This window comes from Cheilinus undulatus, linkage group 4 (genome assembly GCF_018320785.1).
Source record: "Cheilinus undulatus linkage group 4, ASM1832078v1, whole genome shotgun sequence".
NCBI classification, from domain to species: domain Eukaryota; kingdom Metazoa; phylum Chordata; class Actinopteri; order Labriformes; family Labridae; genus Cheilinus; species Cheilinus undulatus.
Window position 1 is genome coordinate 8,883,033 of NC_054868.1, and position 21,690 is coordinate 8,904,722.

The 21,690-nt window shown below is 39.7% G+C and overlaps 1 protein-coding gene across 4 annotated transcripts in view; it reads right to left on the reverse strand.

The window, feature by feature from the left end:
* Positions 1-21,690, reverse strand: part of sh3pxd2aa (SH3 and PX domains 2Aa) — a 227,897-nt gene that overhangs the window by 95,641 nt on the left and 110,566 nt on the right. For all 4 annotated transcript variants that reach the window (XM_041786334.1, XM_041786333.1, XM_041786332.1 and 1 more), the window contains exon 6: positions 16,221-16,246. In XM_041786334.1, coding sequence (XP_041642268.1) covers positions 16,221-16,246 — 26 coding nt within the window. The remainder of the gene's footprint in view (positions 1-16,220; positions 16,247-21,690) is intronic.

Genomic DNA, 21,690 nt, shown 5'->3' on the forward strand with positions numbered 1-21,690 from the left:
TGTTGTAGATCCATTCAAGTCTACAGGGAGTAAATCGATCCAAGCCCCACCTACTGCCATTTCAAATTTGCATAATTTTCCCATGATGTCATCAGGCAGAGTGTTCATACATCTTCACCACTGGATTCCTTTGTTCATGGTTTTGATGGACTGTTTTAGCTTATTGGGTTTAAAAACTTTTGCACCATGCATGAAATTGTCAGCTGAGTTAGTCACTTCCTGCCTGCAGAATGCAAGCATTCATATTTTAAATGCAATTATCATTTACATGAGCATGCATCCTGTAACCAAGGACTTAACTAGAACACTCAATTGTGCACATGATTTGAGAAATTGCATGAACGATCTCCTGTGCAAAATAAGCATAGGAGATAATTAGATTATTTAATTTTTAGACTAACAAATGCTTTGCTCAAACACCTCCACAGTGATATCTGTTGAGTCCAGACACTGGTCGTTACTAAAAATGTTTAAGACACAGTAAACATTGAGTTCAATGTTTTTAATGACATGTTTTTTATTATTCTACAATTGTGCAAATGTTTTATTGCACACTAATGGTTTAGCAAAACCAAGACATAGCCCTGTGTAGATCAGTTAGAAATGTTCTTAAGGACTAAAGGTCTTTACACAATGGGTCCATTATTTTCAGGTGCGTTTTTTTCAGATCCATAATCCAAAAAAATGTCACGTACTCTGACCTTGCATGCAGATTCCACTGCGTTTTATTTACCTTTACTGCGAAAATTCATACAATGTGGCAAATTCTTTCATACTGCGAGCCTGTGGCTCTGTCACTTCTCTAAAATCCTGCTGGATCCATCGTGACAGAGAGCTTCATACAGCACACGCTCATGCATCATAGCACTGAGCCAAGTTGGAGAAATGGAGAGCAGCTTCTTGATTCAGTCTCTGTTATGACCTGTGGGTAGGCTACAATGTATGCCTTTATTTGTTAAATTTCCGTGAATGATATTCACATTATACACTGGCAAACTATAGTGTTTAAAGTCAGTTTGGTGCTAGAGAAGGAGAGGGGGAGGGAGGGGTTGGGCGGGGGTGAGCAATTAAGAGAGAACAAAGCAACAGGCGCTGATCTGAATCATCAATCACCCATCTCTCTGTAACATTTCCATGGTTGATATCCACATAATAAATGAGCAAACTTTGGTGTTATAAGTGAGGTTTCGGTGTGAGAGAGAAAGGAGGGGTCAGGTGGAGGTGAGCAAGCGAGGAGGAAGCAGCGGGTGCTGCTATGAATCATCAGTCACCCATTTAAATGATTTGGACTGATGCAAAATTTCACATAAAATCGAGCCTGTTCCCACAAAAATTTTGGCGTCAATTTAGCGTAAAAATCAGACTGAAAAAGAATTGCGATAAAATTGAGATTGTGATACGGCATTAAAAAATATTGCAACACGAATATTTGTTCCATATAGCTCACCCCTATATCAATGCTACCTATAATTTGAAGTATCATAATATCAACAAATGTGGAAAGAGCTAACTGTCAAACAGAGAAGAGTAGGAGGCTGCTGCATCACTGTGGTCTGGCTGTATGGTTAAGCTGATGTCCAATGACAGTTTAGTCACCAGGGCAGTAAAAAGTATTTTTCCATTTTAGCTGAAAATTTCATTTCAACTAACAGAGAAAATGTGTGACTTCCCCCTCAAACAACATCAGCAGTCAAAGAGACTGAACACACTGAATATTGTTGTTAGAATAATGTTGAAGTCGCTGGTTGTGACAACACTAGGGATGTATCTCTAAAGAGTGCAAAAGATTAAGAAACCAAAAAGGAGGAATGAGAGATAGAGGTGAAAATAAATCAGAAGTATCTTTCAGTGCAATCTTTCATTGGGTGGCACATACAGCTGAGATATTAAGAATCAGCACTGCACTGTGCTGTTAAGAAAAAACATGAAGGCTAAAATGCTGTAAATACTCCTCAGATATGCAGCTCTATCACCAGCCGTCAAACAGAGAGTCAGGAACATAACTGGTAAAACCTTGTCACCTGACACTGAGACAAAGGCAACCAATAACAAATTACAGCTACCCAGTATTGATTCTCAGCAGGTAAAAAAGCAGTGACACCAATGCTAACAATATCAAAGCACAGGCAAAGCTAACTAGTATTGATACTCTGTTTAGAAAGACAAGGAGAGAGTTCAGGCAAACAATTCATCTCACTGTGACACCAAACGCTGGCAGTAACAAATGACATTTGTGTGCAAACAGGGCGGTGGATGGGGGGTTGGTTGTCGGCCCCCTGCTTTAACCCTGACTCAATGCTAACAGAATAGAGCCGTTAGCAATGACACACAGGTCCCAATCTGAGCTCCAGGCTGGGAGAGTGACACGATGTGGGTGCTCGCCTTAGGGTGGGGTCAAATCTCATCATAGGTCACATCTGTTTCACAGTCGGCACTGTCACTTTACCACAGCCTGAGATTTCTCCTCTTCCTGTTCAAACTTAGCTTCATCCAGATTCTGACAACCACATTAAGCTTTTGCCTTTTAAAAATACTCCTCTGCATGAAAGGCCCACTCTACTGGACTGGGGCATCTATATTTCAACAGGATCATTTCTTGACGCTCCCTGTTTGCCATTTTTTGAGAAAAAATTTTGTGCTCAAAGTTAAAAAAGTAAGCTACAACAAAAAAAGAATAATACACTGTAGTGAAAGCACGCCATGATTCTTGATCCTACAAACTCAGGCAGGTGCAAAGTTAGAGATCATGATTTGGTTTTCAGCTATCTTTGAAGCCATTCTGGATTACCGCACTTTGATATCGGACAGTCCAGCATCAACCAAGGTCCTAACAGTCTCCCAGAAGCAGCACATGATCTATGAATGTACATGCACTGTATGCTAAATGAAAATACAAAAGTAAGTCGAGAGGTTAGGACAGTGAGTGACCCTTGATGTGGCACAGTGTCAGATAAATTAAAGGCTAACACACATTAATAATTCCACTGTTGAAATTTTATCCATAGCATACATCTTGTCCCTCCCTAAATCAATTTGTATGACATTCTTAAAGCCAAGAAATGTCGATATTTTTTTTTCTTGCTTTGATTTGTCTAGAATTTAAAAGAAAAGATGGGGCTTACAGCTGTGACAGCCAGCGTGACAGACAGTGTGGGTAACATACCATGACGGTGCCTTCAGGAGCAGTCCGTGTTAATATCATGAGGGCGTGTTCATGAGCCGGGATGCAGCAGGCACACTGGCAGATTCTCAACAGCCATAAACCAATCAATCAATGAACCTTTATTTATACTTGAGATATCATTGAGGGGGAACCCACATTTTTAATGATGTCGAGTCACTTGGAGAAGAAATTCAGAGAATACAAAGCAATAAAAAAACAAAAGATGAGAGATTGATCAAAAGACATTAAAATGATCAAACTATGGATGTATACTGAGCATGAGGTCTGGATAATAAGGTAATAAAAGTGCACTCTGGGGCAAACGGCTCCCTCTCTAGTCTATCGCTGCAGTTCTACTACACCCACCCTGGCCAGTCGGGCTAGAGCACCACTCTGCTCTTGCTGCTCAGGTCTATCTTCAACAGAGGTTGTTGCCAAAAAGCATCAATGCATGTAGATCAACTTCAACTGGAGGAAGAATGTGCAAAGAATCCTAACAATTTCAAAATTGAATACAATGCATGGACTCCCAGCTGTTAATCTCATCACACTATCATCACTCTGTTGTGGCAAAAGCCACAAGTCATCAGTCGGTTAGAGAGGGGCAGAGGTAATATAATGCCATGGATGAAGAAAAGCTCATTTTAGTGAAGGAAAACTACTAAATTTGATATGAAACCACACATCCTTTCTAGAAAAAATAAACTTTTAGACTTCCTAATTTACTCACCCATGGAAACAAAGACACAAAAATCACAGAATATATTCCATAAAATAGGGATGTTCCGATTTCCTTCCCGATACGACTCCAATACCAAAGTGTTGGGTACCAGCTGATACCTAGAACTGATCCGATACCAGTGTGAACTTTCTGGACTGACTGTGCAGACAAGCAAATTATTTTAGACCTATATTTGACTCAACAAATAGAATCATCATGTAGAGCAACTCTGTGACCCTAAAGTTGTTTTACTGCTGATTATAACTTTTACTCCTAAATATTAAGATAATAATACAGGGGGCTGCATCACAGATTCTTTCCATCTCTCTATATATTATGCTCTATTCAGGCAGCATGGCATGATTACATAGCAGCCTGCAACTGGCTGACAGACCCTCACAAAGAGTACATAATATGGCACTTAGCTTTCACGTTAGCATTCAAGCTAACGGTAATAAACCATGGTTATTCAATTAAAATAGATTAAAAAGTCGTTCAATGCCGCGTTTACTGGTGTGGATCTAACAATTCAGGTCTCCAAAAGTCACATGGATCCAGGCTCGCTGAAAAGGCTGCTGCAAAGGATTCAAAGGCATCAACAGCATCAATGGGAAAGCACAATGGCTGGCTTCAAGAGGAAAAAACAAGCAAGAGGCAGCGATTTGTGGTTCAAAAGTTCTTTAACTTTTGATAAATTGTGTCACATCTTGTCGTACATGACGTACAAGACACTGACTGGTCAGTTCTGTTGTCAGACCAGACAAAATTGTTACACATTGGAGCTTTTCATGATGGATTTCCCTGGTGAAAGACATAGAACCTGGCCAGTTCACCTACTTTGCAGGGTCAGGGGTCTCTCACATATTCACAATCTGTTTACGTCTTTAAAATCTTTTAGTGACAGCTTTAGATGGCATTCTCGAATCTGGACTAACACATCTAGATAATATGGTTGGTGGTTGATTTACATGTACATGCACCCACTTCAATCAGCTTCAAACTGGATGAGGTGTACTCTCACATGGTCCGCAATCCTGTGTCCAGAAGTTGAACGCAAGAATGCTAGCACAGCAAAGTCTTATTGTCATCTGTGTCCAGATTTCACCATAAGCTAGAGGGAAAGTGTGCACTGCATTTGTGCCAGATCAACAGGAAGAAGGTCCAATAGTAACCAGCTGAAAGGAAGAAAAGTGCCACAGTCCGTATCGGAGGCGGACATACTTCTAAAAGGATTCTCCTGCCATACTGGGACAAGGGCAATAGTCCAATTAAATAACCTAATCCAGTTACAGCTGTAACTCTACTGTGCATCCAAACATGCTGAGGGAGTGAGAGTGCTTCTATCGTATATGGTTGCTTAGTTGTAGATTATGTGTGACTATTACCTAAAGACTCATTCTTAGTGTGAAAAAAGTTACCCAACAACAGTTAGAAACTGTGGCTGCAGCCTGAGGTGAACTGTAGATGAACAGCAGAGATTCAATACTTTCTCTGCTCAGATGATAACCATTTCTTCTCTGTCATATTATATTTGCCATGCCTCTAGCAGTTATCATTTTTCAGCCTGAATCAATAATCACTTTGCTGTATCTTCAACATTGATTTGATAAGACAGCATGGACATTATTATCGCCGCAATTAAGTGCTCAGTGGGACATAAAAGTCTACACAGAGAAGGCTTTTATTCTAACAGGTTGTTATATGGAGGCAGGTAATGGAGGGTGTAAGTGTCATATAAAAGTGAGCTGCTGATGGTATGAACAACAGGCAGGCTGAGATTTTAATTAGCTCAGACAGTTTAACAGTTATGTCCCCAAACTAGCCCTGTCCACTAAAGCTACTTGTAAAAACACACAAAGACACAGCCCTCCTCGCTCCCTCCTCTGAGTAAATACGACCGGCCATTCAGGCTGAAATCTTATCCACTGTGCCACGTAAACAAACCAGCGCCTGTCTGACAGTCCCAACCCCTGCAGCCTCTGCAGCCCAAACAGCACCCTCCTCTGATCGCTCTGAATCTGGCCCTCACATGGTGGAGGGGTGAGCTCCATCTGCACTGCAGAGCTGAGGGGGGGGAGTGGAGCTATGACCCCTGAAACTCCCTGGACCTGACCCTTGTGTTTAAAAGAAACAAGTCTGACATCTACACCCCTCGCTCACTTGAGATTGGGTGTTTATTTTCTGCAAGAAACCATCAGAAAGATATTTCTCTTCATCATCAAAACTCATAGACCTCTTTAAAGGTCAAACATGCAAAAAGGGTCCCTGGATAGCCTGACAGTGAAAAACAACATTTTCATGGTTTAACTTTCCACTCAGATTCTGCTAGTTTGCTCTTCTCTTTTAACTGACCTTGTTATTTCACAAGAGTGAGTCAACAAAACCCATGCTTTGTTCAAAACATCCTCTGTTTGCCGAAAAAGTTATCTGCTCCTGTCGAAATGATGCATTTTTTTGTTTTCTGCAGCAAAAACATTGTGTTTAGGAATGACAACAGAACAGGGGGTAGATGTAGAAGGCCTCAAAAATCATAATGGATAAATAGACAAACACAAAAAAAACAAACCACTCAAAGTAACAAAGTTACTGCTTGAACACCAGCAGACATGATTAATCAAAAGCATGCACTGCCCTGGGGGATTGAAAATATCGTGACTAGCAGCAGTTTTTCCATCTGCATGGTGCTTCCATGCAGTTCCTCAGCTCAAGTTGGGGGTTGTCAGAACCAGTTAGTGCATCATCTCTACTCAGACATGAGGATTCAGGACTTAGTGTGAACACAGGAAGAAATATATTACTCTGAGACAGTGGTGGGTAGAGTACACAGTCACAGTACTCAAGTAAAAGTAGTTACTTAACAATAATAATTACTCGAGTAGAAGGAAAAGTACTCATAAAAATAAGTACTTGAGTAAGAGTAAATAAGTACCTTATTAAAAGACTACTCAAGTAGTGAGTAACTTCATGAGTAACTTCATTTTGTGCAATTTAATAAAACATTTCATTACGACATATTCAGGGGTAGTAATGTAAACTGCACATTGTCATAAATAAAGCAGCACAACTTGCTAAGAGTAAAAGAAGTAAAAGACTTAATACATAAAGCAGCAGTCAAATTATGTTTGTTAATCACAAGCTACTTTCACACTGCCTCTCTTTTCCGTGTCTGTTATGCCCTCGTTCCTCAACGCCGTTCTGTATGAAAGCAACCATTCTGCAATGGGGGCTCAATCTCACCCCACCTCTGATCCGGATCGAGAGGTAGTATCAGAGCTGTAACAGACTTTTCCACAACGAGTGTGAAAGGACGTCACGGCATTTCGCAACAGCGAGTGTGCGCTGCTGTCTCCATGAACTGCTAATAATGTGGATTAACTGGAGAGACTGCGAGGTTAGAGAGCTGATCACACTCTGTACAGGAGAGGAGAGAGCAGACACATCTCTGCTCACAGCAGCGCCTGAAATGTTCCATGATGTGTTCAAGTGAGCTCGGTACTCTGAAGTTTCCAACGTCCGCCGTAAATACGTGTGCTGTGACACCGCTTAAAGTCGGACTTCCAACTCAGAAACATGGAGGAAAAAAAGTCTATTGGATCTAATCAATTAAAATGAATGTTCATGTTATTTTCCCCATATTTCATTTAGAAAATACAAAGTTTTGAACCGAGAAATCCAGAGTTTCGAGTTTCATTGAAAGCAGCAGCTCGGGCAGCGGCTGCCATCTGATTACGGGACGCCGGGGTGTGTGTGTAAGCTCAAGCGAGCACAGCTCTGTTACACCTTTGTGTGAACTGCTCGTTGCGGAACAGAGATGGGCATTCCTTTTCGCCTTTATTGTGGAATCTCTGTGTAAAAACAGCAACAATTATGGGATGAAAAATTCAATATAATGAGAAAAAACAGACTCTTTCTCTCATGATAGTTATCTTATTTCTACGTGATGATTTTAATCTCAAATACATGAATTTATGCCTTGCAGTTCTTACTTTTTAATCACATTATATTCATTTTATCATATATTCATGATTTTTGGCTCATATTTATGAAATTAATCTTATGAACTGGCCTCATTTCTGACTTTTTGCCCTTTTTATATAGTTTTTACTTTTTAGCTCCAATTTATCAATTTTTATCCTGATTATCACTCAACAAATTTGGCAAGCCAAACTGAAACTTATTAAAACCAAGTCAACTTTGGCCCACTAGCCTCACGTTATAATCATGTTAGGTGTAATCACTGATATCAGAGATATGCCACGCACACATGATAGTAGTATCACCAACGACATAGCGTTAAATAATGCTGGGTAAAATCACATTTGTGGCAGAGTTGCAGAGGTGGTTGGAAACGATGTCATTCATCAGTGAAACAACTGTCTTTGCAGTCTGCAAGTTAAAACAGAGATTTGAACTTAAACGTTTTAATTAATGAGCAGTGCAGTCGTTAGCTTGTTTAGCTTTCTTACCATAAGTTTTTAGATTTGACATGCTATTTTTGAAGCTTGAGATTTGCCTCATGCTCATGCTGCTGTGCAAGCTCAGCTGAATGTAAAAAAATACTTAATGAAAATAAATTATAGACAAGTAAAAGTAGCGGCCAGAGCATGCCCAATGTAACAGAGCAAAAGTATCGTGTTTTAATCACAAATGCAACAGAGTAGGAGTAGAAAGTAAAAAGCTCAATAACTACTCTCAGAAGTAGGATTTTTCAAAGAACTACTCAAGTACATGTAAAGGAGTAACACGATATACCCACCTCTGCTCAAAGATGAGCTATAGGGACAAAAGTATTGTCAGACCTGTTAATTACTGACATTAGGTTTTTTAATCAGATCTGTTAACACAAGTGAATAAAATCAAGCAGGCCGCTCTGAAGACTTCAGTGACTCTATGCGTGGTACTGTGATTGATGACACCTTTGCAATGAGATGGTTCATGAAATTTCATCCCTGCAAGATTTCATGCTGTCATCTGTAAGTGACATTATTAGAAAGTGGAAGCATTTAGGAACAACAACAACTCCAGTGTTAATTTTGGAAGCTATTTTTGATTTTAATTTCTTTCAGTTTTAGTCACATTTTAGTCATTTCTACCCTTTTTAGAGAAATATTAGGGATTCTGAATGTCAGACGGAATCTACATTACATTTGAGTCTAGTTTTAGTCATCTTGACGAACACTAAACTTGCTTTTTGTCAGTTTTAGTCATCACAGATCTACTTTTGTCAGAGTTTTAGTCAACCAATAACACTGAGCAACTCAGCCAAAAAAGTGGAAGACCATAAAAAAACACAGAGCAGGGTCAACAACTGCTGAGGAACATTGTGCATCAAAGCTGCTAACACTCTACTGATAGCTGAAGACTTCTGAACTTCCACTGGCATTAATGTTAGCACCAAAACTGTGCAGTGGGAGCTTCATAGAATGGGTTTCCATGGCCAAGCTGTATGCTGCTGTGGAGCATGGACCTGCAAATTGCTTTAACTTTTGGTGCTCTAACAAATATAGAGCAAACATTTCTTGTTTGTTTTGTCTTGTTTTAAGATGTTTGTGGCTTGTTGTCTTTGTTCGACAGGATAGCTGAAGAGAGACAGGAAATACGGGGAAAGATAGACATGCATCAAACATGTGCCTCTGTATGTGGGCGCCTGCTCTACCAACTAAGCTAGATGGGTGCCCCAAATTCTGCAGTTTTTAAATGCCTGTTGAACCAGCACTGTGGTGGCATTAGCCTTTGGTTTTGTGCTAATGCTAGCAGCTACTGCTAGCAGCTACTGCCACTCCATATTCCCTTAATAATCTGTGGTTAGCAGGCCACATACTGTAATGCACCCTCAGTTTCAGAATGTTTGGCTTCATGAGAAAGTTAAAAAACGGCTTCATTATCTGTGGATTTTATCAGCTAATATTTTATTAATGGATAAAAAAATTATAACAAATATTTTCAGTATTGGCCAGGAATCTATGTATACTGGTAATTGTTGTGCATCCCTACTAAATATTGCTGAGTTCATGAGTTCATTCATCAGTACTGTCCTGTAAAATAGATCTTTGATAGCAATCTCCATTATACGTTAGCATCAAGCTAACAAATTGAAATGCTCCTGTTGGTCCACCTCTTCAGGTTATTGGCACTGACTTCCAAATTAATTTTTTTCTTGAAAAGCAGCTTTTTTAATTGCTTTGGTATCAAATTTGTTTGGTGCTACTAGCATTGTTTCAAAATTTAAAATGGCGGTATTGTGTTTATGGTGTGGATAGTTAAATATAAAGAGATTTCTATGCGTAAAATTCTAATTTGGTCATAAATCAATGAGAGCATTCATCATCATTTGGAAACTGTCTGGATGGTTGAGGGATTTTTCTGGCAAAAACACAAAAAGAAAAGCCTTTAAAATCATCTTAGTGACTTCCACTGAGAGCAGCAGCAGATCGAAAACCCAATAAAAGCACCCTATGGCTTTATGAGAGATTGAGCAGAGAGGAAACTTCATTTAGAGAACCTAATACTTTCTGTTCATTAAAGGATAGTGCTAAATCACTCTCTACACTAAGAAAGTTGTAAGTTCCACATCTAGTGGATTAAAATTCACACAGCCATTAGCCTCCCTGACTGACTAAATGTTTCTTCAGGTCACACAGACGGAAAAATCCACCTGTTTGAAAGCAAAGAATTGTAGACAAAACAACAAAAGCTGGCTTATCTGCAGCAGCAGTTGGCTTCCAAGAACTCAAATCTCTTTGAGGAATGTGGATGTAATTCAATTGGTAGTGAGCACCCTCAGGGGCTGCAACAAATCAATTCCTGCATGAGGGTCACAAAGTTTCTTTTCTTTAGGTCTAAAAATAAACTCACCATCAATGTCCAGACTTGTTTACTTGGTTGCCTTGAGCTCACTCAGAACTTTTCTGAATGGGGTTAAAATCAAAGAGACATCGACTTAAAGCTTTGCTCTAAACCAAGTCATTACAAAAGGTATCTGGAGATGTTTTCCTTCCCTAAATAAACCTCTGAGTTACTAGATATCAATACAAAGAGGTCTTTAAGGGCATCTGTGGTAAGACTGTCATATTTTCGATTAAACACAGGCTATTTCCTGTATTTTCCTTTAATAATCCATAGAGGATGACTGATGTTTCTTTAATTTACACAGCCTTAAACATACAGGGCTCCCAGATGCATTTACTACTTATTGCTCCAGTGTTTTGATGAAGCAGGTGTTCTCTAGATAATTCCCCTGCCAGTGCATTACATTTTCTGAGACGGTTAATGAAGCTTAAAATCCTCAGCAGAATATGCAGTTACAATTTCTTATTTTCATTTAGGCCTAACAAAATGCAAAATTACAACACAGTGGTACACGGAGAGTGAGTTCCGATCTTACTGGTGAGAAACTGTTCAACATCCCCCAGTGCCCACCCATTCTTTCTTACTAGCTCATTCATAGACGGGTCAACAGGGATGCATGGAGAGGTCCAGACACTTGGAACCATGAAACATTCTATCACCATTTAAATACAACCCCAATTCCAAAAACGCTGGGGCAATGTGTAAAATATAGCTAAAAACTAAAAGAATGATTTGAAAATCTCATAAACCCATAATTTATTCACAACAGGACATAAACAACATATCAGATGTTGAAACTGAGACATTTTACTATTTCATTAAAAGCATAAGCTCATTTTGAAATTGATGATAACAACACATCTAAAAAATTAGGAACAGGGCAAAAAAAAAAAGCTGGACAAGTGGAAATAATGAAAAAAGCTGGAGGATTAATGTGCAACTAATTAGGTTAACTGGCAACAGGTCAGTAACATGACTGGGTATGAATGAGCATTTTAGAGAGGCTCTCAGGAGTTAAGATGGGCAGAGGTTCATCAATCTGTGAAATACTGCATCTAAAAATTGTAAAAATATTTCAGGGAATGGTTTCTTGATGTAAAACTGACTTTGAATATCCCATCTCTGTGCACAAGAACAAGGCTGCAGGTCAATATTGGTTGCTCAGGCAGCACTGCATCAAAAACAGGTATGATTCTGTGCTGGAAATCACTGCATGAGCACAGGAACACTTACAGAAATCTTTGTCTGTCAACACAGTTCACCATGCCATCCACAAATACAAGTTAAAGCTGTGCCATGCAAAGAAGAAGCCATATGTGCACATAATCCAGAAAAGATACTGTCTTCTCTGGGCCAAAGCTCCTTTAAAATGGACTGAGGCAAAATGGAAACCTGTTCTGTGGACAGATTTATCAAAATTTGACATTCTTTCTTGAGACCACAGACGCCGTGTCCTGCAGACCAAAGAGGAGAGGGACCGTCCAGCTTGTTATCAGGGCACAGGTCAAAAGCCTGCATCTCTCATGGTATGGGGTTGCACTAGAGCTGAGAGTGTGGTCAGCTTTCACATCTGGAAAGGTACTATCAATGCTGAAAAGTAGGGAGATTTTAGACCAACATATGCTCCCATCCAGACCTCTCTTTCAGGGAAGGCCTTGCATATTTCAAGAGACAAAAGTGAACCATATATCGCACCCATCACAACAGCATGGCTTCACAATAGAGGGGTCCAGCTGCTGAACTGCCCTGTCTGCAGTCCAGACTTTTGTCAACAGAAAACATTTGGTGCATCATAAATGAAAAGAAATCTGGCAAAGAAGACCCAGGACTGTTTAGCAGCTAGAATCTTACACCAGACAAGGATGGGACAACATCCTTGCCCAAAACTGCAACAGACTGTTGTTAAAAGAAGAGGGGATGCTACACAATGGTAAAGATGTCCTGTCCCTACTTTTTTTAAAAGTGTGTGTCTGCTGTCAAGTTCAGAGTGAGTTAATATTTTTGATGAAATGGTAAAATGTCTCAATTTCAACATCTGATATGTTGTTTATGCTCATTTGTGAGTAAAATATGGGTTAAGAGATTTGGAAATCACTGCATTGTTTTTATTTACGTTTTACACAGCGCCCCAACTTTTTTGGAATTGGGGTTGTACTTTCTGAAGGGCCTCTGCTAGGCCTCTATAACAACATGAGAATATTTCTTTGCAGAGTTGATGAATAAAAAAGCCTTGAGCTTGAGCAAATACCTGGAGCTATGACATTGCTGAACATTACAGAAGTAAAGGCAAACAGCTAAAAATGACCAAAGATCACACTAATGATTAATTTCCGTCTGCTTCCAAGTAAATAATTTCAGTTTAATTAAGTACATGATACTTAGAGAAACAATGCTAGCAACATGGAAAAGCCTCAGCTGAGGCTCCTGTGCAAATACAAAAGCACAGCTTTAGACTTAACTAGTGTTCACTATGGGGTTGTTAAGATAATTATCATGGATTAACGATATGCTTTAAACATTCAGATGCCAAGTGACTGCACTTTATTACTTCATCCCTACAATGTTCTAACAATACGTCTTCAGTGAAGACCTAACATCAGAACTTGTGCCAGCACTTATCCAAGAAATGGCCCATACATCATTTCTGTGGCTCTTACCATGGCATGGCACCTGCTGCTGGCGGTGAGGCTGTTGGTGATGACAATTAATGGTGGAGAATAAGCCACAAACTAAGAAGCTAGCAGTGCCTCTTTAACAGCTTTTCTGTCTCGTATTGTCATAAACATACTTTTAATGGACACTGTGATATGTTTAGCAATAAATTTGGTGAGGTACTGGTTAGATTGAAATAACAATTCAACATGACAAGGTACAAGGGAATGATATGGAGAAGCTGTTTCTAAGAAGTAGTTTCTTTTGAGAGTGATGGGAGTCTGCTCTTATTTGAGAGAATGTTTTCTTCTGCCATTTTGTTTTTCTTTGTACCACATGGAAGCCAAAAGCAGGTGTTTATTTTCTAATACTGTCAAAGCCTTCCCAAATCTTGCCAGGTATACAGTATTACTGTATATCATATCATCACCCATACCTGAAAGATCAGCTCTTAAAATTGCGCTAAGCAAAATAAGCCAGAATCCCCATCACTTGGATCAAAGCTAAACAGACATAAATAAGCCAGGTTTATTTACTAGCATAGTTTCACTGATCATGTCATTTGATGTGGTGGTCTAAGTGTTGCATCAAAACAACCCATCCAGTCTGGATGATGGACTCTAGGACCAGCTCTGTGCAGTCCGGGCTATCGGATCTCAAACCATTTTCAATACACAGTGAGGTTCCTCCACGCTAAGCATTAAGGATTTCCTCTTGGTATCTGGAGACCCAAAACGATACACTGTAAATGCCTGTTAATGCATTGTTTAAATGGGGTGTGTGACAGCTGAGGGTGAGTGATACTATTGTAAGAGGTGACACCAACTACGGTTTACATTTCTTTAACTGTTTAAGATTAGGAATGCACGATACTGGATTTTTGACAATATGCCAATATTCACAGATTCGTTTTAGCCAATACCAATATCGATATTTAAAATCTGTTTTACATAATTAAACATTCAGTCCTTTGAACACAATTTTAGGTTTGAGGATGAAAAAGAAGCAAAGTTCTTTTCTTAAAACACACTTTAAAGTTTAAAGAATGAGAATGAATAAAGAAAAAGACTTAATTTACATAGGCCTGTTGGTCCAGCCTAAAACTCCACGAATGTATTAATATATATATATATATATATATATATATATATATATATATATATATATATATATAGCCAAAAAAACAGTTGATATACAATGATATGTACAGCCAAAATATCAGATGTAAATATCAGCAAAAATTTTGATAGCTGCCGATATCGATAATTGGCTTTTTATTGCTAATATCTGCCGATACCAATATTTGGCAGATAATATCGTGCATCCCTATTTAAGTTTGTTTTACAAAGATGGAAAAACCTGATGCCTTAAATGTAATAACTCTCAGTCACACTGGCACATTGAGGTATACTGGTTATTGATCAATAACTGGGTCAGTATCAGTATTAGTACAGGCAGACAGCCAAAGCCCAGTTATGATATCAGTATCAAGGCTAAATTATAACATTCTGGTGCATCAGTATACTGTATGTCATGCTGTGCCAAAAATTGAGCGTATACACTGTAGCATTGGTTGCGATCAGCTGATCTCATCAGCTGACGGCCAGCTGATTTGCTCAAAGAACGCTATCAGCTAATCTCTCTCATGCTGCCTTATTTAAACTGCTATTGCCTGGCTCTGCAAGCTGTTCTTGCAACCCTCCTCCACCCCAGCTCCTCCTTCATTCTGCTTCTTAATGTCATTCTGCTGTCACTGATGCCTGCTCTGCTCTGGAGTTTTTTGCTGCTTCTTTCCCTGCCATATGCTTTCCTTATCGGCATAGGAACATGTGCCGATGATGCTTTCCTCAGGCTTGTGGAAAGGCAGGGGGGTCCCAGGACAGCTACACCATCAAGTACAAATAACAGTAATAAATATTAACAATAACTGCTAATGAAGAAATATTTATTGCTGCAAATAATGTTTGTTTCTTGACAAAGTGGTCCTGGCTGAAATACTGATGCTATCAGTTAAGGCAAAAACAATAAAATATACCAAATAATAACCAGAATAAACCCCTTACTGTGTACCTTGAAAAAGTAAAAAAAAAACTATACAAAACAATGCAATTAGCTCCAGCAGAAAATAATGCCTGATTCGTCCAGTTTTTTGGCTCACATTTCTACATTAACATGAAGGAATAACAGGCACATCCTGCTGCAGACCTGTCCATGATTTTGCTCTTTACTGTGTTTTCTCTGCGGCTTCGTCTGGAAGTATTACAGCTAGTGTTTACCCCTTAAGTCCAGTGAAACAAGGCCACACACATCCGGATAAAATCCCAAGCCTCTTACAAGCACATACCTTCATCACAGCTTGAGATAAATCATTCTTTCTTCTTTCTTGGATGAAACAATTTAGAGTATCTAACTTATTGTACAAAAAAAAGGCTCAGAGTGGAAAAACACCACAGCAAATTGACAATCTGTCGGATGTCATGACCACCACATCTGAGAGTGATCCTCCCTGTTAATAGGACATGTATTAATGACTTGATTTTGACAACCCATAAACTATCAGGCAATTCTGAAACCCCACCTTGCAATCTATGGCCAGAGGGAGAGGGTTTGACAGCTTTTTGAATGCAACCCAAAAAGCAGTCGACAGTAAGTCAGCATCCCACAGCGGGACAAGTAAACATACCACACATTGACACCACATGGATTACACACAAGTCGCTAAGAAAGATCCAGAGTAGAATATCATGCCTCAGATCTCAAGAAGGAGCTTTATTACGAGCAACAAGTTGAAAGAGAGAGAAGGTTGTAAGCTAGCAAGAAAAACAAGTGACTTACCCGACTTGCGCTTGGAGCCATAGTCCCTGAGGGAGAAGCAACACAAGAGGGACATGGTTAGTGGTCAGCAGACGCCCCGCGGTCAACAACAAAGCATGTAGTCAGTGCATATTGATTGTGACACTCCTGTACAGGGAAAAAAGGCTGTACACAAAAACACAAGCATGCAATCGGCTTTAGCTTTAGCACACTAAGAAATGCATGAGAGAGAGAGAGGGAGAGAAACTGAGTGAAGGATGGGGAGAGAGGGAGGAATGACTTTGGCCAGCTGCCCGTACTCCCCGCAACAGACACAAATTAGTCATGTGACTCCTAAGCGGCACCACCATCCTCTTCCTATACTCCTTCTCTCCCTCCCTTCCTGGTCCTGTCGGAAAGAAGGCGACCTCTCCCCACGTTTTACAGAGGAAGGATCACTTTAAGATGCCCTGCTTAATGGATTCTAATGGGATTATGCCACAAGGCTAAGCTATGGATGGGAGGGGGGTGACAGAGTTTTAAGAGTGCCTGTGTATGAGGTTTGCTGAGTAAGGCGTGTCTGTTTTTGCCCTTGTCATTCTGGGACTCAGGATTGAGTTAAAAAGAAATAAAGCGTGAGACCAAAGTGAAGGTGGCTATTTTTAGAAACGCAGACCTGACGATCTGCCCATCATCATTCCCCATCCTTCCTCCCTTCCTGCTCTTGTCCTTTGTCTCTTAAAATCCACATGTCCTTTCCAAACCCTAGTCCAACCCTGATTTAGCCATGTCATCCTGCAGCACTGTTACAAATCAGAAACAGGCAGAGAAACTAAACAAAACCACAAGCTGAAAACAACAAAAGCTAATGTTTCCTATTTCAAATAAATTCTTTGGTTTAAAAATAACCATGCCACAAAATTTCAACCCCCACAGAGAGTGTAAAAAGGTTTGAATTTGACTAATAGTAATATGTGTGTTTATCTTTCAATAGCTCATGGTTTAATTCGATTTTGATTCTAGGAGTCACGATTCAACTAAAAATAAATCATCCCATTCATAACATATTCCTTATTTGTTGAAAGGAGGAGCTGCATTTGGGATCTACTGGGCAGTAACAAGCTAAAAATCATCATCTGACATTAAAAAGTATCAAAAGTATATGCAAGAGGATGTAGCTTCTATATTTGCAATGTTTAACCTGCTGATCAAAATAATGTAAATACACTGAGGCAATCCTTAAATAAAACAGGTAACATTTATTTATCTGTGCTTGCAAAATATCTTAACCCTTTACCTACTGAGTCTAAAAATGGCGATTTGGACATATTTTGCTTTTATGGCTGTAAAATAGTCAGGAAATGCCCAAAGTCTGAGAGCTTTGGTCCCTTTTCCCAGGAGTATTTGAACTTGACTTTTCAACATCTGGTTAATGATTATTGCACATTATATGGAATTGTCATCAGTTTAGAAGAAGAAAAACTCTAAAACGGATTTGTTTTTCATGGCTTTTATGAGAAGAAATATTGTTATTGCCCATGAAGTTTTGATTTGACATTTGAAATGTGAACCTATACATGTTTAGAACAATCACCAGTCATTTTTTGAGTCTAGGACTCTGGGTGTGCAAAACACAGTGCAAAAGATAACTATATACATAGGCAAAAATCTGTGCAAACAAAGGTGGAAAAATGCATTCTCAACATTCTCAAGCAACATATTATTATTGCACATGACAGACACGCACAAATGTCACTATCTAATGCTATTTTTTGAAAATAAAACACCACTCTCTCTCGCTCTCCTTTTACTGTCTTCCTTCACTCTCCTTTTCTCACTCGTCTTCTGCCAAAGCTGTCGTTTTCACGGTGCTGTTCGATATTACGGTAATATATATAGCACACATCATATATTGCCGGAAAGCACAGATTCTCAGCTCTCTGTCAGCGTCTGAATTTTTTAGATTGAGGAGTTAGAGGAGTTACAGTGTTGAGAATCTGTGTAGCGGTCTCGCGATACTTCTGGTGTTTTGCTATGAATGCCCACGTTTTATGGTTGCAAGTACTGCAATTAACCATATATGTGCGCATGCCCATAATTCTCAGCTTTCCAACACCATTGGAATTTTTCTGATCGGACAAACTTTGACAGCGTTACGGTAACAATACATCAGACATATAAAACCCGGCGCTGGGTCAGTAGGTAAAGGGTTAATGTGAATGAAAGTTCTGAGGTAACTCTTTATTTTAGGGTTTGATTATTACCATTTATTAGCTGCTTATCAGCATGCATACAAACTACTTTTTAGAAACTATTAATGGCTTATGAGTAGTTTATTCTACAAGACCGTAATCTATGTCCAAAAAACCATTAACAGAGTATTATTTAAATAACCTCCTTATTACTGCATATTAATAGTCAATTAGTAAGTTGTTTCACATTAATTATTATCTTCTCGATTACTCAGATAAACATGAGTTAAAATTGGATTTGACAGTCTAGTCCATGAGAAAAAAAACACTCAGTAAACTGTCAAATTCATCGCAGGGTCAGTGGGTTTATGATGTGAAGCTGCTGTGCTAATTAGAGTGTGGCTAAAGTTAGCAGCTAGCTACGCCAACCTTTGTTCCTCTTTGCTGATTAATATCAACTTAATGTGGATACTCATCCCATCGGTTGAGCCATATAGCTGGCTAACCACACACATTCCTAACTGGGGCTAAGTTCGAACGAAAAGGGTCCGCAGGCATGCTCCCGCCACCATCAGGCACTTTTATGTTCTATTTTCAAGCCAAGATTAGAAATTCCCAAAATTCTGTACATTTTTTGGCGGAAATGTAGCCTAACCAAAGAAAAATAACTCCTCAGAGCCAATATTTTTTGTAACATCTAACTGTTCTCAACCCATCTTCATCAATCTCAACCATGAAACAACCTGTGGAAGATCCATTATGTACTGTACCTTTACAGAATCAATGATAAGCAGATTTTAATAATAACAGGATTTTTTTTCCTTTTAAAAGATGACATCAAATGACAAAGTTATGGAAACTTTACCAGCACCAGTAGTGTCCAGTATGGAACACTTTACAACATATTCCCCTTTTTTACTTGGCCTTTTGACATCAAACAAAAACTGAAAGAGGTCACACTTTCCATACAAAGTGACTGCAGGCAAAATATGGCTTTGTAAGAGTAGTGCATGATAACATCACGCCAGTGTGATTGTGGACTTCTAAGGTTCGATAAACCTAAATGATTTGGGGGCTTTAGAGAAAACATCCGTGGCTTAAGCTCTGTAATCCACCTCCTGGCTCCACCAATACAGCGTACATTACAGCTTACCATTAACGGCTGACAAGACAAGTTATCAATCATTGTTTGGCATTTTGGGGTGGCCATTCAGATTCCAGGTGGGCCCTGGCATGCACTCCAGGGTCCACCCCTGGACAGAATAAGAAAGACACTCTGGGGTAAAGAAGGGAGACGCTAAGGCTTCATGAGTGGGACTGGTGCTGCTATTTTGCTGCTTTAATTCTTTTGTCCTTATTCCTCAGGACTGAGTTTGTCCATCTTATCCTAATGCAGTACAGTTATAAGATCATAAACAGACAGAGCAGGAAAATTAAAGCCCATTTCTGTAGTAAAGAGATTAATCCAACAAGAACCACCTCTCTTATTTAAAATACATTCTTTAGTTTAAAAATAACCACCATACAGGTAGTAATATCAACCCCCAGAGAACAGGTGAAGTGGTTTGTGGATGGCTGATAGCAACATGAGCTTCATTTCAAGAGGACTACCAGCCTGCTGCTGATGGCTTCTGCTGTAACAGAGGGATGTGTGTGAAATAAGTAGGTGTATGCAGGCGTGCTGGAGTGGATAATAAGTTGCTGCATGCGTGCCCACAAAGAGTTGTTGTGCGTAATAGATTGTGGATGTCCCCTATGATTCAGGATCAGCCACCCAGCTCTGAGAGTATGCTTGATTGGGACAGTTGACCTAGCTTGTGAAACAGGCCATTTCCTTAATGAGGGACCTCTCATCTTGTCAGGTATGATGCAGAGCAAATAGGCCTGGAAGATTACACCGCAGTGCCAAGAGAGCAGAAACAGCTCGGAGCAGCACAGCCAGCAGTCAAGGTAGTGCCCTTTCATGGCATGAGGTTAATGAAACCCTCCTCTTGGCTCTTGCCGCGACCGCACTCCAGCTAATAACCCACACGGAGACAGACGAGACGGCACATATGCATGAGCGAAAAGCCATGTCACAGGATTCTTTAGTGTCACTGGGCTTGTTCTTGCTCCATCTCTGCCCTTCGCTTCATCCCATCCCCTGTGATCTGATGTATCTGTCTCTTTGTGACTGGCCACTGCAAATGAATAAAGCCTTTATAGTGACCTCTCCACCACGATCCCTCTGTGCTAGCAACCAGAATATGCTTCATTGTCACCAAAGTGGGGCACAGAGAGAGCGGGACTTGACCCTCGCCTCATCCCATCCATCTCGGGCCATGCTGGACACATGACCTCTAAGACTTCAGGAATGGATAGCATTTCAGCCACTGGACAAAAACTTCAAATACTGGTGTCTGGGTGTGTCTGAGTGGAAACTATGCTGTTTGTGCTTTATGCTCATGGGTTTTCAGTGAAGTTTAAGATGCTGATACCCTCTGTTCAGGCACAGAGTAGGGTTTTAGATGTTTGTCATATTTCCATGTGCATGGAGAACTTCTTGTAAGAGCTGTCCTATTAAAGACAAGAAATCCAATCAAAAGTTGAGAGGACTGAACAATCTGCATGTATCAGCCAAATCACTGCACTTTATATTAACTTTATTGAATGCAGAGCAATAGCATGAAAGGCTCTTCATCAGGGGTGTTCAAACTTTTTCCACTAAAGGCCACACACAGAAATATATGAGGATGGTTGAGCCATTTTCATATTCCTCGCCTTGAGGATATTTGAGAAAAATAGAACCAATCTAATATAGGTTCAGATATGCTAAGTTACTGAGTATGCCTAAATGGTTAATGACTGAAAAGGCGAATAATCATTAATCATTCATCTTTTTTTCTCTCATTTAACACCCCTCTCAGTACCTCATCAAAGTGAAACAGAATTTTAGAAATTTTTGCAGATTTATGAAAAATAAAAAACTCAAATATCACATTGACAAAAGTGTTCAGACCTTTAGCAAAAACACTTTAGATTTAGCTCAGGTTATTCTCATAGAAACAATCTTGATCATCGTTTCTACACCTTGATTCAAGTCCACCTGTGGTAAATTAAATTTATTACACATGATTTGGAAAGCCTCACACCTCTCTAAGGCAGCGCAGGGGTTAGCGCACAGCAAGAAAGTCCCTGGTTCTCTTCCCAGTCAGGGCCTTTCTGTGCGGAGTTTGCATGTTCTCCCTGTGCATGCGTGGGTTTTCTCCGGGTACTACAGCTTCCTCCCACCACCAAAAACATGCTCATTACGTAAATTGGTGACTCTAAATTGCCCGTAG